This window comes from Pollicipes pollicipes, unplaced genomic scaffold (genome assembly GCF_011947565.3).
Source record: "Pollicipes pollicipes isolate AB1234 unplaced genomic scaffold, Ppol_2.1 Scaffold_7261;HRSCAF=8764_pilon_pilon_pilon, whole genome shotgun sequence".
NCBI classification, from domain to species: domain Eukaryota; kingdom Metazoa; phylum Arthropoda; class Thecostraca; order Pollicipedomorpha; family Pollicipedidae; genus Pollicipes; species Pollicipes pollicipes.
The window spans coordinates 57,574,029-57,589,821 of NW_023597054.1; the positions used below are offsets into that span (position 1 = coordinate 57,574,029).

Genomic DNA, 15,793 nt, shown 5'->3' on the forward strand with positions numbered 1-15,793 from the left:
TAATGGCCTGCCGCTTGAGGTTGCCACGCCCATCGTCATACTGGCCGTTAAATGTTACGCAATCGCTCGCTCGCTCAGACACATCTGTCACTAACAATTTATCCGTTTTGGGTGCAAAGGTAGCCTGATATTCATGCCGCCGTATACGAAAAAGTCGCGTGAATATGTCTTTACTTTGCATGCCATTACATTTTAGAGGCTTGCCTCATAGGCATGTGAAGCACATCGTCATAGTCGCCATACAATCCTACCTAGTCGGCGCGCTGGTCAAAAAGACCTTTCAAAAACGGTATTTTGTTATCTATAAGAATATTTCGGTATTCTGGACCGGGCTGTCGTTCCGCATTACACCCCACCACGCATTAAAAGCTGGCGGCCAACCGCGCGTTGTAACCCTGCGGCCCAATGCGCATGAAAATTCTGTTACCAGTGACGTCACCCGTAGGCTGGGAAGGACGAAACGAGAATCACCGGACGGTTTTTCTTCTCTTACACGGCCTTGGCTGCAGCCGACAGACGATTGGTGGTCTGGGGTTGTAGTGCGAGGTCATACGTGGACTGTGGGGCCGCCGGGCCGGCCGGGGATCGGGGACATCAGGTTTGTATGTGAACCTGCAGGCATGTTCATATATCGATATTATGGGCTGTTACAGGTTTCAAATTTTGATGGACGTGTTTTGTTTTTTGGGGGCGGATTTCGAAAAAGGCAGGGGTCCCCGCACCGCTGAGGGCGACAATGGAACACTTTCATAGTCCGTGAAAAACCAAATTATAAATTTTATCCAGTATTGTTGGGACTACCTTGTTTTTTAAGTACCATCCCGCTGGTGACAGATAGAGAAGGGGTGGGAGTTGTGGGGTGTGTGCATGGATGACTATCCATGGCTGCATGGGGACCCTTTCATTTATTGGAAGCACTTAGCATTATGCTTAGGCAATTGCCAATTTTCTGAAACATTTAAGCAGATGCAGTAAAGCATATTTAATTATTAAGATATTTATAAATAAAATTTATAAAGCTCTTTGTGTACTGAAATGTGGAGAAATTGTGTTGAAAAAATGCCAGAATCACTTTGTAGTGCTTGTTTTACTGAATGGGTATTTAATATTTTCACCAAGGTTGTTGGCATTTGGGAAATGGGAGGTTCTCATCTAAATTTGAAAAAGATCCTGGAAGTAATAAGGATTATGTGTCTGTGGTGTGAGTGTTTCCTCTAACTATGTTTGCTTGCCAGGAATAATGCTTCCTCTACATCTGAATGCATTAGCTCAAACATTGAAATACCAGTGCAGGTAATTATTGTTACAGATAGTTCTTTCATCTGCATTGATCAGGCAAAATATTTGTGCATTTTTTGCAAGCATGTGTTTGGTTCAACATTTAGAGCAAGGCATGCATAACATTTTGAGATTCAAAGCCTGGTGTAGGCACATGTCAGTGTATCAAGGGTCGGGTTTGACTTTGGAGGTCCACATGAATTTGAGTAGATGGAAATAATTTCAGCAAAGTCTCACTAAAGCAATGAAATAAAAGTATATGGGTAACTTGGTCTGATGCAGGCCTGACACACATTGATATAGGTTATTATACTCAGTATTACAATAGTTTATTGGTAGGGAAGATGAACCCTGGTAGAATTAAATGAAGTTGAGCGCATGATGCTGATATTCAGCTCTTCAAGATTTGGTACCATCTTATTTAAGGTTTGATTGCCATGCCTCACATCCTCTCTTTTAGGAACCAAAGATTTTGAGAGATTCAGGTCAGCTTAAATCTGCTTAAGCTTTGTAAATCTGCACTCTCAGCCAAGGTCACAATATTCACAATGTTTGGTCATTTCTTGATCAGTTACAATCATACTGACACTTTTTGGTATTAGTTATAATCAGCTCACAGCCCAGTCAGGTAGTTATAATCAGCTCACATCCTAGTCAGGTAGTTGTGATCAGCTCAGAGCACAGTCAGGTGGTTATGATCAGCTCAGAGCACAGTCAGGTGGTTATGATCAGCTCAGAGTGCAGCCAGGTGGCTATGATCAGCTCAGAACATGGTCAGGTGGTGCTGTGTGCACTGGCGGATAAACTACAGCATGACGAGCAGGCATTGTCTGTATGCAGCTGATCTGGATAATTGTGCAATGCTCAACTGCTGCAGGCCCTTTCCTCTGGTAATACATTGCATTATTTGGATGGTAAAGGCAGTGCATACCAGGATAGTAGCAGTGGTTGGCCAGTTGAGCATAGAGGGACAAATGGTAAAATTAACAATTATCAGGGGTGCAGGTAGTGAAGTGGTTAACACGTGTGTTGACCACTGCATGTCTGGGAAACCAAGAGATACGGGGTTTGATTTTCTGCGGTGCCCGCCCTTCGTGCCAGGGTGAGAGGCAGGTGATGCCATATAGCCTTAACAGCTGAGTATGTTGTTAACCCCCAAGGACACATACGCACATAAACAATCATCTGTGGGAGAAGGAGTAAACATGATTAAGTACAGCATAACCGTCATAAACTTGTTAGGGACATCAGCCATCTTGAGCAGTGTTTCATTTTCTCGGTGTGGGTTGTTTGTTGGTTCATAATCCTGTCTGATGTGAATTAATAGGTGGTGGTTGTCACAGGGTTGAATTGCACACATATCATACTTTTTTGTTGTCACTGCCAGTGTACCAGATCTAGTCAGATCAGTTTTTATGATAAATATTGATGTTGTCTCTCATTTGTAGTCTCATGGTATTTTATTTTATATACTTTACGATATATATGTAAACACTTTATGACTGATATAAACATTATATTTCATTTACAGTCTTATTGTGTGGAATTGTGTTGAAAATGCAGGATAATTTTATTGGTATTGCCACAAGTCAAGTGCGAAGCTTTATCACACAGAACAATGTCAAAAAGTGTCACTTGTTTTGAAAATGGCATCACAAAATGGTGTGCCTGACAAATCTGGAGATGAAAAACCTTAGCTCATATGACTATGGCAGTTGCATTCCCAGTTGGGTTCAGAGTAAGCTAAATATATGTTCACAATCAATTTTGCCATGACTACACATTCTTACATCAGAGTAAGTTTAGATTTGTACTGAGCTGGCATCATGTGCTCTTAGAATGTAACACATTCTCTGTAACCATGTGATAAAGGTAGATTTCTTGCAGTGCTCTATAAGCCAGTCTGACAAATAGGCCAGAGATAAACTATCATTCATAGTGAATGGGTTCTACCTGGGTGGCTTGTTCTTGGTATTAGTAGCAATCTCCACTAATCATTATGGTAAGATAAATCTTGCCATGCAAAATATTTTGAATCCACTTTATGCAAAAGGCAATGACTTGAACGCCATGAGCATGCATGTCTGGCTAATTGAGTAAGGCACTGACATGATACTGCCAGTGCCAGATTCTGCCAGTCACTTGTAAATGGCTTAGCCTGAGCAGTGACATGTGATCCAAATTCCTGTGAAATCGCCCAATATCTGGTGTAAATATCTTGGCTCAGGAGAAGGGCATGGCCCCAAGCCCTTCCCTTGCTATTTTTGTGCATCCTAGCGGGGTAGTGAGACTAGATCATATAAGCCAACGATAATCATTGGTATAAGCGTGTCCTACGGCAGTATAGAAATGGGAGTGCTCACTCGACACAATTGTGCTTTCAGCGTTCTACAAGTAAATCGTGAACAATATGAACTACCGAACAGCAACAGGAAGACTGTAGACCAGATGAAACCTGAGCTGGCAGGGGGTATGTCAGTTGTTTTTACACTCTTCTGATCCTTTCCATTTGCTTCGCCGTAACGTGTGCTGCTACATACTTCTGATATGAACATGCAGGCAGCATTTGCCTTTGTCTTGTAGTTCGTCTTGTGCGTCCCTGATACATCACCAAGTTGGGCCCGCAGAATTTCAGCTCTTCCTTTCTTCGTAAAGGGACATTAGACCTTGGCACTAGACAACCATGTCTGATAAGAAGTTTTGCATCGAGTATGCAAAGAGGGGCACAGCTGGTTGTAAGAAGTGCAAGGTAAAAATAGACAAAGGTCTTCTCAGGATAGCGAAGCTTGTCTCGAACCCATTCTCCGATAATGGTGGCGACATGAAACAGTGGTTTCATTCAGACTGCATATTTGAAACATTCGCGCGGGCAAGAGCGAGCACCAAAATAATCGAAGAGGTTGATGATCTGGATGGCTGGGATGCCATAGAATCGGGGGATCGGAAGAAGGTGCTGGATCTCATCGAAAGTGCTAATGAAAATCGCCCAGCAAAGCCAACCACGCCGAAAAAGGTCACCAAGCAGCAGCAACTACCTACTGGTAGTGATTCATCGGCAGCAGCTAGCAGCAGCTCCGTCCCGAGCTCGTCTGGAAAATCTGAGGTTGAGGACACCACTGATCCTGGCCACAGGGACAATGCGTTCCGTCAGTTCCGCCAGATCTGCGCTAGTGTTGCGGACGAGCCAAGCTACAAGAAAAAGTCTGAAATTATCAGTGATTTCTTCACAAATGGCACCGGCGGGGATGGCTTCAAGGGAAACCTCCTGCTGTGGACGCGCCTTCTGCTACCGGGGGTGGTGAAGCGAGTGTACAATCTGCAGAGTAAGCAACTGGCCAAACTATTCAGCCAGCTATTCGAGGTTAGTCTGGAGGAGATGGTCGAGGATCTCGAGCAGGGAGACGTGGCGGAGACGGTCCGTGTATTTTTTGAGCAGTCCAACGCCCTGCGACCCGCGAAAAAGGCTTCACTGTCCATTCAGGAGGTTAACAAGTATCTTGATGAGCTATCGCGTCTGACTAAAGAAGAGGAGCAGCAAAATCTTCTCAAGAAAGTCGCCAAACGGTGTACTGCCAACGACTTGAAGATCTTCGTGCGTCTCATCAAAGGTGACTTGCGCATTAATGCCGGAGCCAAGCACATTCTGGACGGGATACACCCAGACGCATACCAGGCCTTCCAGGCTTCCAGGGATCTGGAGGACGTGCTTTCGCGCGTGCAAGGCCATCGGCGGGCCGGTAAGGTAGGCTCGCTGGAGATCGGCATATCACTGATGACCCCAGTGCTGCCTATGCTGGCAGAAGCCTGTAAGAGTGTGGAGTACGCGATGAAAAAGTGCCCAAACGGCATGCTGGCGGAGATCAAGTACGATGGGGAGAGGGTGCAGCTGCACAAACAAGACAAGACGTTCGCTTACTTCTCTCGCTCACTTAAGCCCGTCCTGCCGCACAAGGTAAAGCAGTTCAAGGAATTCATCCCCAAGGCGTTTCCACACGGCGAAGACATCATTTTGGATGCCGAAGTACTCCTGATTGACACTACCACGGGAAAACCTCTGCCTTTCGGCACGCTAGGCGTCCACAAAAAGTCTGCGTTCAAAGATGCGAACGTATGCCTATTTGTGTTCGACTGCCTGCACCTGAACGGCGAAAATTTGATGACTAAAACGATCCTGGAACGTCGGAAGATCCTGGAGAAGCACATGACGGAGATCCCGAACCGGATCATGTTCTCCGAGATGAAGCGCGTGGACAAGTCGTCGGAGCTCTCGGAGATGATCGCGTCCGTGATCCGCCAGGGTCTGGAGGGTCTGGTCCTGAAGGACACGCGCAGCGTGTACGAACCCGGCAAGCGGCACTGGCTGAAGGTGAAGAAAGACTACCTGGGCGACGGCCAGGCGGCGGACTCCGCCGACCTGGTGGTGCTCGGCGCGTGGTTCGGCACCGGCAACAAGGGCGGCATGATGTCGGTGTTCCTGATGGGCTGCTTTGATGGCAGTCGCTGGCGCACGGTGACCAAGGCGCACAGCGGCCACGACGATGCCACGTTGGACCGGCTGCAGAAGGAGCTGTCGGTTGTCAAGATCAGCAAGGACCCCAGCAAGGTGCCCAAGTGGTTGAATTGCACCAAGACCATGATCCCTGACTTCGTGGTCAAGGATCCTAAGGCATCGCCGGTGTGGGAGATCACCGGGGCAGAGTTCACCAAGCACGATGTTCACACTGCGCACGGTATATCCATCCGCTTCCCGCGCGTCACGAAAATTCGCGACGACAAAACCTGGGAGACGGCCACATCTCTCAAGGAGCTGTTACAGCTGTACGAGAACTCCAAGCAGGTGTTCGACGACAGCGCCTCATCGGCGAGCGTCTCCCCCACCAAGCGACCTGCCAGTGAGAACGAGTCGAGCCCCGCGGGGGTCGCGGTCCCCGACACGGACGTACCGCCGCCGGCGAAGCGGCGCCGGCCGAGTTCGCCATCAGCCGACGGCGCGCGCGGAGCCGCCGGGACGTCGACCGGCGGCGTCGGCCGGGCGCCGGCCGAGAGGCGGGGCGGCAGGACGGCCGCCGCGCTGCCGGCCACGCTTCGGCCCGTCCTAGCTGTGCTGTCGCCGCGGCTGGCAGAGGACGAGCGCCTGCGGCGATACATCGTGGCCTATGACGGCGAGCTGCTGGCGGCTGAGCAGCTGGCGCTGGCCACCCACTACGTGGCGGAGCCGAGCGAGCTGGCGCCGGCCGAGGCGCGGCGCCGGGGCGTCGCCGTCGTCACGGCCGACTGGGTCTGGGACGCCATCAAACTCGGCCGCCTGCCGCCCACCCTGCCATACGCCCCCTAGTCAGGCCGGCACGCCGCCCGCACCGTCAGGCTGGGGGCCCCCACTTGTTTAGCAGTATTCGCTCCGCGCTCGTCGGCTGTCGGGTTTTCGGCAGGCGTCAGCGCTGCGTGGACGGCAGCTGGGCTCCCGTCATGTTTCCTATCGCTTTGCTTGGTTAAGCACTGATAGTGTTGTTTAAAGATGTGGCAGATGCCTGTTTCCACGAACTCATGCGAGTCGAATCGGATCGGGTGTAAGTGGCCTTGTCGGCGTTTTGCACATGAACGCAGTTTGTTTCTGATCTGTTTGTCTCGTGTTACGCTTCGGGAGTATTTATACCTGCGTCTTTTGCGCAGCAATCCACTTGCGTGGCCTCACGCTACTTGATCACAAAATAAAAGATTCAAGCCTATGCAGCCTTTTTACTCAGACTTTTGGCGAATCGGCTGAGGAGTGCGCCCGATGATAAAGCCTTGTGAAGATTACAACTCTTTTTTCACGGATGATTGAATTGCGATCTGCGTATCGGTCAGTCAAATACAGTTGATTAGTGGTCAATCCTTAACAAAACGGCTTGACGTCCTGCATGTTCAGGAAGTGCACGTATCAGTGGGAAATTGCACATTGGCTATTGCCAGCACGACCAGAAAATCGTGATGGTATAGAGAAGCTTTTCAAAACGGTTTCTGGAGACCAATATTGCGGCTCCTGCGCCTGGTCCTCGACCGTAACGTTAAAGACTAGAACATTGCTGTAATAGAAGTATTGCATTCTGGTTACTCACGTCCCATAAGGTTTGTGCTAAGCCCGAAGCGTTGCGGAAGTGTTACCGCTTAAAGGAAACGTTCCCAGCAAAAATCATTGCATCAAATTAATCAGAGTATCTCGGAACTGACCGCATCGCTCAACGCGATCCGTCCTGACTGACGTCACCCGACATAAAGCGCAGCCGTTACCAAATATATATATATATATATATATATATATATATATATATATATATATGCATATATTCTTATTATTTCAGTTTTTAATTACTCTGCATGCATAGGGTGTAGGGTAGACCATGATGTGTCAAGGGCAAACAGCGAGCGCCTGGACCGACTTGAACCCACCCTCCATGGGCGGGTGGATCAGAAGCCAGGCGCTCCAACCAACTGAGCTATGGTGATTCGCGGTGTTCCCGGGTTGTGCATTGTGGTGTTAAGTGATCCCGGTGTCCTCTACAGCATTCACCTAAGTCATTTGAAGCAAGTTATGACGGTTGGCTCGTCGGATTGGCCAAAATTCGCTCAAATCAAGCTTGTGCATGTCGTATGCAACTAAATATATTTCCAATGTATAATGTGAGGTCGCCCCGCAACATAGCGTAGCCTTCAGCCGCCATGACCGGATTGCAGGGGTTAGGCAAAGTGATGATACTGTGGACTGCCGGATATCTACTGAAGTCAGTGGTGGACTAAGCCGGGACCTGACATGCCTCAGTCATTTCCCTCATACAGTGGTCTTTTGGATAAGTTAACTGAAACTCCGAAATTTGGCTTCATCGTGCCCTAGCCGCAGGTGACTTTTGGAGAGGTCGCTGCGGGCCGCCAAACAGCTAGACGGTTCGGGGGATAACCGCCGATAAAAAGCAGGAACTTCATCGCGCCATATCCTGGTGAGATCCAACATCAAACTTGTCAATTAGAGCGAAAAATGCACGCTCCGTTGGTAGAGCTCCGTATCTCTCAGAGAGGTCATGATCTCTCCCACTGCTGAGTCGGGCCCACAGTAACGCTTCAGCCCCAACACTAGAAGCATCGAATGTGATGTCCAGAACAAAAGGTGGAGCTCTGTCTGGTCAAAATTCGTATTTTAGGCCCATAACACTTCTGAACGAAATGCTCAACACGTGGAACGGCCCACTCCCGTGAAAGCTAGCTGTATATTCAGTTTCGTTTCTGCCACGCATACCGCTTCTCGCACCGCGCATTAGCGACGCGGATTCGGGCTCGAAACTGGCTGCACTACATCCGTGCGGGCCTAGACACTTGTCCGACAGTCTAATACAGATACAATTCAGACTGGTGTTGGCAGTAGGACCAGCTCCCGTGGATTTTATACTGAGCAACATTCCTCGTCACGTTGGGACGAGCATCTTTTAATCACACAATGTTGAAATAATGTTGATTTCGTCAAAGTTTGTGCGTCCGCTACGACACGCGCCATGACGTCTCATTCTCCGGTCACGCTCTTCAGTACTGCCGGGGATGACCGGACCGAATGTGGGTACTATTGCACCAAAGTTTTTGCGTCCCTGGTGCAGACGTGTATGAATGGTATAATTATGGGCATATCAAGTGGTATCCACTCGCCGGACGATAAGAGAGTGGCGGCACCGGCCATTATACATCGGCATATGTTGGGCGAAGCACGCAGTCCACGGTTCTATCCACCTGCGGTTCTGCCGATCACATCAAACTACAATGAAGAGCAACCGAACACGACAGACGTCGCTGTGAGGCCGGCGCTTGCAGAAGGCTTGTGCCCCCAGGTGAGTCCGAGTGCCGGCATGAACGGCGTCCGCCGGTGCAGCGGCGATCGGACGGCACCTTCCAGCTGTGGGACAGTACCTACCAACTGTGGGACAGTACATCCCAACTGTGGGACAGTACCTCCCAACTGTGGGACAGTACCTCCCAACTGTGGGACAGGACCTCCCATATGGGACTGAGAACGGCTTCCGCTGGGGCGGCGGCCATGGGATGGCACCTCCCAGTTGTGGGACAGCACCTCCCAGTTGTGGGACAGCACCTCCCAGCCGTGCGACAACCTCTCCCAGCCGTGGGACAGTGCCTTCCAGCCGTGGGACAGTGCCTTCCAGCCGCATGACAGTCCTTCCCAGCCGTGTGACGGCCGGCGGCGTGAGACGCCATGAACAGGACCCCAAATGTTGACAATACGCCACGTGGCCACCTGGTGGAGCCGGCTGCAGGGACCATTGAACAGCGGGCGGCACGCAACAGACTGAAGAAGCATTCTGTGACGATCGAAGTGGTGAACTAGCGGATGGGTTGGATGAATGAACCGTACAGCTGCTTTTATGACGTGTGCAGACTGAGGGGCGGCAATACTACAAACCTGGAATTGCACCGATTTGCCGCCAATCGTGGGTAATATTTGAGATAAGGGCGAGTACTTGTCCTCGCTACCGCCATCTCGAAAATGCGGTGAGCGGCCTTCGATCGTTTACTTCCTCAAACAGTGCCGCTATTTTCCCACATTTAGCGAGATCACGAACTCTATGATACAACAGACCGCGCGCCGCCAGTGCGTGCACCCGCTGGGCAGCACCCGTCCCGCTGTTGTCGGTACATCGGCACCTGGTGGCCAGTCCCAAGAGCCGTGTCTCGTTGCCCGCCAGTTTGTATGTTTGCGATATCAACGCCGCGCGCCCACCCGGCGCCACCATCATCGCCAGATCCGCGCCACGTCAGCGGACCGCCTCGACCTCAGCGCGGCTCGACTTGCGTTGCAGGCGCGCCGGCGGTGCGGCCGCCGGGCAGCGCGGGCCGCACCTTCCTCTCGGACCGCTCGCTCGAGCTGTGGCGGGACCCGGTGGGCTTCATCGCGCGCGGCCTGCAGGAGCACGGCGGCCGGGCCTTCACCACGCGCCTGCTGCTGCGACCCACCGTTGTCCTGGGCGACAACACGGCCGTCCGACACCTGCTGGCCGGTCAGTGGTCTTGTCGGTGATATAGCACGGCCGGCCGGCTGCCGGCCCGACGGCCGGTCGGCCATATGACGGGCTGTCCGAGACGGACTCAGGGGCGTACGTAGCCGGGGTCACCGGACCAGTAGCATCACGTCACACACCATATACTTGTGTACCGATGAACCGTCCTAATATATACGTGTGAACATATCTGAAATCGAATCCGGAATCGAACCCAATTCCTCTTGAGTCCAGCAGCAGTCTGCTGAGCACCCCGGGCGCAGTAGGGACACAATCCCATGTGAGAACATTACTGCGCTTCACCGTCTCAACTGAGCTTGTTCTCTGAACCTGTTCGGCGAATGGGAGCGCGAGGTGTCTGTGTGTACCGGACGTCGTGTTAATCAGCGCGATTTGCTTTCCAGACCCCGACACGTTCCAGTGTGGTCTAAGAGACCTTTTCCTGCCGCTGTTTGGTGAGAATCTCGTCTTTATGGACGGGCAGGAGGCGGAAAGCACACGCGCAAGACTCCATGGACTGTTCAATGCGGAAACGGCATCAAACTACAAGGTCAGGCAGCTCCCCCCACCCTCCCTCATCGCACTCACACAGCGTTCGGGTTTGGCGAGGTGTTCCACGTGTCCGACACTGACTCTGGGCCCGCCCCAACATTCATACGCAATGGCTGAACGCCTGACCATGACAGCGAGAGCCTCGCCGGTGAAAGGTGTCGCGCTGGACGGTGCCGGTGGTTTGTGCGCGGCCCTGCGGATCTGTGATGGGTCGGGCGGCGCGGCGCTGGTGGGACCGTGCTGACCGGCGCTGGCCGACACCGCAGGCGATCAGCGGCCGTGTGATCCAGGGCTGGGCGGAGGAGCTGGCTACCGACGCGCCGCTCAACCTGTACGCCGCCTTCAAACGGCTGGCCATGGATCTGAACCTGGCCGTGTTCCTGGGCCTGGAGCGGGCCGAGCGGCCCGAGCAGGTCACGGCCGTCACCGAGGTGGCCACCACACACTGGCACGGTAACCACCGCCCGCTAACACGGCATCATCATTCGCTGGGACGGCAGCTACCCACTGACGCTGTGACCAGCACCCACTGACGCGATGACTGCTGCCAACTAGCTCAGCAACTGCAGACGACGAGCACTGGCACAGTAAACGCCAGCCATTGCGGGGTACGGTGACCACCATCCACTGGCTCTGGTACGGTAACTACCACCTACTGATACGATAACCAGTACCAGCCACGCGCAGTGACGGCAGGCACTTCCCACTGGTACAGGCCGGCAGACCCCATGTACGTATAAGGTGACGGCAGACACTGGACATCTTCGTGGTAGCCACCACCGACTGGCGCAGTTACGGTAGACACCACACACCGTCCAGGTAACGGCTAACACCGTCTGATGCCACGTGAAGAGAAGAGACCACGTACTAACGTTGCAACGGCAGACAGACACCACCCGCTAGCACAGCAACGGCAGACACCACCCGCTAGCACACAGCAATGGCAGACAGCACCCGCTAGCACAGCAGCGGCAGACACCACCCACTAGCACAGCAATGGCAGACACCACCCGCTAGCACAGCAACGGCAGGCATCACCCGCCAGCACAGCAATGGCAGGCACCAGCCGCTAGCACAGCAACGGCAGGCACCACCCGCTAGCATAGCAATGGCATACACCGTCCGCTAGCACAGCAACGGCAGGCACCACCCGCTAGCATAGCAATGGCAGATACCATCCGGTAGCACAGCAACGGCAGGCACCACCCGCTAGCATAGCAATGGCAGACACCACCCGGTAGCACAGCAACGGCAGGCACCACCCGCTAGCATAGCAACGACAGGCACCACCCGCTAGCATAGCAATGGCAGACACCATCCGGTAGCACAGCAACGACAGGCACCAGCCGCGAGCAGAGTAATGTCAGACACCACCACCTAGCACAGGAACGACAGGCACTACCTACTGGCCCAGCAACAGCAGATACCACCCACTGACAAAGTGACGGCAGGCACCACCGGCTAGCACAGTAACGGTAGACCCCACTGGCTCAGCAGACACTGTCCGTAGGCGCGCTGACTTGGCGTTTCCTGAGTGTATTTTTCTCCCTGCAGTGACATTGGCACTACGGAGTGCTTTAAGATGATCTTCTATCGACACATCTGTTAAACTTTAAGACAAATTTGTCACCTTATTTTAGCTAACCGCACCCAGAGGATGGGATACGTACATATATATATATATATATATATATATATATATATATATATATATATAATTGCCCTCCTAAACCTCTGTTTGGACTCCAAAACTCCTTTTTCTAACCCGAGATCGAACCGTACTTGCTCGAGCAGGGCATTGTGCACCCCTTGCAAAAATAGGATTTCGCTCTATATATTCACCTCGTAACTAAATGACAACGTTATGGGCGCAATATGACCTATGCAGTCGGCGCGCCCAAAAACCACAATTAACAACAATATAACAAGCACTGTGCACCAGGGGATTGGAGCGCAAATATTGTTCTTCGTGCGCATTATCTCTAAACTGGCGGTCACCTCTTGACATTTTCCGTGTAGCACACGCTGCGATTGGTGACACGGCTGTTTTCGCGTGGTGCATTCAGTCCCTGCTCTGACAGGGCGTCCCTCCGCCAGGACTCTACTCGTTGCCTGTGTCGGTGAGTGTACCACTGATGACGTCATCGTCCTACAAGCAAGCCCTGGAGGCCAAGGAGAAGCTTCTGGGGCTGGCAGATCAGATGCTGGAGGATGAACCTCAATCTAGTGAGACAGCTCTCGTTTGATGACGACTGACACACCCCGAAAAAATGTTTTTGCTCACCGTTTTATGATGCGCTTTACTCTACGCCTGTAATTACTTGACGAATGCTTGTGTATCTCGGATATATTTAGCAAGTATAGATTGCTTTGGTTACCACATGGGAGCAGTGTCCAATTGTCTGTCAGTCCATACGCCGGCGATGTTTCGCCAGTAGTGTAGCGAGCCGTTAAAACAATTTGATACACTGCTTTATTATGTTGCCAAACGCTGGCAGGAAGTGTTTCCGAAGTCGTCGAAACTGCCTAGTGTGCCTCAGTCCACATGCACCTGTACTCTGCTGTATGGGCGCCAAATGACCAACGCAGTCGGCGCGCCCGTAAAGTCCAATAAACAACAACAGTAAAGCACCCGCGCTCCGCTGTGTGGTGAAGACCGGCCATGCTGCCCGCGTTGTAACGCACCAATCACCGCTCGCCATATCGTTTGTACATATTCAGAATTTATCGAAGAACGCCTTTCTATTTCGCTGGAACTGCACCATGTCTCACCTATTCTGATGTGCTTGACAACTCATCATACCAGTGCTCTGCCAAGGCAATGGTTTTCGAGTCGCCGAAGCTGTCTGGCGTGCTTCTATTTTCGTTGGCTGATCGTCTGCTGTCTATGCTATGCTGTCGAATCGATCAAGCGGCTCCGCGTGCTCGCCAGTCACGCGCCGGCGGGCTGTTGACAGTGTTTATCGAGTCGTTGAAGCTGGCGGTGGAAGACCAGGACACGCGGCGGAACCACCTGCTGCTCTGCTCGTCAGCGCTGGTCCCCAAGGCGCTGGCCTCGCTGCTCACCTCCGCCGTGGTCCTGTCGCCCCTCTGGAAGCAGGTCAGAGCCCATCACCATCACTGTGTCCCTCTCGAGTCGCTTCACCACCGTACCGCGCAACCTCTCTTGGCGCGCTGAGCTGCCGGACGGCCCATGTACCGTCTGGACATCTGTCGTCGGGTCCCGCTTGACCGTTCCTCGGCCGGCAGCGCTACGTCAGCGCGGACGGCCACATCAGCGAGGAGGACCTGGACTGTGTACTGCTGGAGGTGCAGCGGCTGCAGCCGCCGTTCCTGGGCGGCCGGCGCCTCGTCAGGCGCGACGCCCAGGTGGCAGGTGGGTCCAGCCCTAGGGGCAGCTGAGTCGAGCCCTATTGGCGGGTGAGTCGGGCCCTAGGGGCAGGTGGGTCGAGCCCCATTGGCAGGTGGTCGTACCTTGGTGGCAGGTGGGTCGAGCCCAAGTGGCGGGTGGGCCGAGCCCTAGTTGCGGTTGGGTCGTACCCGGGTGGCGGGTGGGCCGTCACCCTACCGCTGCCCTCTGTCCTCTGTTGTCCGCCGAGTGTCGGCTGCGTTCTTCCCGACAGCCGGCCTCGGTGACTGTGACGCTGCAGCCGGGTGCCGTGCTCACCACCCCAGCTCTGGTCCAGACCACTGCGTCATCCGCCACCCTGGAGCCGACGAGACAGAGTCTACTCTTTCTCTCTGTTCCCTTCCCACCATCACCGGACACGCGGGCGGAGATGCGTGAATGCGTGCGTGCGTGCGTGCGTGCGTGCGTGTGCGGGTGACCATGTGTGTGTACCGGCGTGGGCTGAGACCGTCCGGCGTGTCCGCAGGGTACCGGCTGAGCCGCGGCCAGGCTGTCGTCTACGGCACGGCGGCGGCACACCGAGACCCAGCCGTGTTCCCCGCGCCCGACACGTTTGACCCGGAACGTTGGAGGACCAGGTCGGTGGTCTGCAGCTCTTCTGAAGGTCGACTGTGCCCTCTCCCAGTGCCAGTCACCGGGTGCTGCGTGAAGGCCAAGGTTTAGGGGCCGGTCCTTTGACACGCCTTTCATGTGATTGGGCTTAATTGCTTTGAATTTGGCATAGGAGCAATGATTTAACGCAGACCTGTGTTTGGCTACTTGTTTGGCTTTGCATTTCGGTTGGTCACGTACTTTTACATCATTTCCAGCTCACTTCTTCTATCGTGTCATTCCTGCGAAAATTTATGAAGTGGAGTCATTAAGCTGCTTGTGATATGTCTTGCAGTAACAAGAATGACAGAGACAAGCTGTTCTGCTTTGGCGGAGGACCGCGAAACTGCATTGGGGAGAAGATGTACCAGCACATTCTGAAGGTATAGCGTCTATTGTTCTAGACAATTGTCAGCTCTGTTATTTAGATACCCACCAGCTCCGGGACATTTCTTCCCTTCCATATCTCCGGAGCGGACAATGGAATGCTTTTGCCACTTCATGATTAGTTCATTCAATAATTTTCGTGGAAGCGTGCTCTAAAATATATACGTGTTGTCATTATGCGCCCATGATATACGGGAGTAAAGAAGCATGCAAGAAGAAGAAGTTAGAAGTAGAAGTGTGCATTTCGGAAGCCATTTGTAGAGGAGCACTGATTGTTAAGGATAACAGCAGATTCGTCAATAATTATCTTCCAAGATATATTTTTTGGTCTTGCGGATTAAGCGCTTGTTTTCTGGGCTATCCTTGTATAGGACAGAAGCAACTCTAATCATTGCGAGAAGAGTCCAATAGGACCACATTCCTGCTTCGTTTCTTTTTCTGCCGTCGCTTCGTAAATCCTCTGGCGTCGGCACGTGGCTTATACTACACCACTACTTACACTAGTCACACTTATGACGACCACCAGGTAAGGGCGCGCCGGCTT

At 52.5% G+C, this 15,793-nt stretch overlaps 1 protein-coding gene across 1 annotated transcript in view; it reads left to right on the top strand.

The window, feature by feature from the left end:
* The first annotated feature begins 545 nt into the window (after window positions 1-545).
* Window positions 546-15,793, top strand: part of LOC119111662 (putative cytochrome P450 120) — a 21,750-nt gene continuing 6,502 nt past the window's right edge. Inside the window, exons 1-10 of the mRNA XM_037235470.1 lie at window positions 546-598; window positions 3,663-3,748; window positions 10,113-10,310; window positions 10,715-10,860; window positions 11,129-11,315; window positions 12,960-13,088; window positions 13,820-13,962; window positions 14,112-14,238; window positions 14,738-14,849; window positions 15,158-15,245. Coding sequence (XP_037091365.1) covers window positions 3,727-3,748; window positions 10,113-10,310; window positions 10,715-10,860; window positions 11,129-11,315; window positions 12,960-13,088; window positions 13,820-13,962; window positions 14,112-14,238; window positions 14,738-14,849; window positions 15,158-15,245 — 1,152 coding nt within the window. The 5' untranslated portion in view covers window positions 546-598; window positions 3,663-3,726. The remainder of the gene's footprint in view (window positions 599-3,662; window positions 3,749-10,112; window positions 10,311-10,714; window positions 10,861-11,128; window positions 11,316-12,959; window positions 13,089-13,819; window positions 13,963-14,111; window positions 14,239-14,737; window positions 14,850-15,157; window positions 15,246-15,793) is intronic.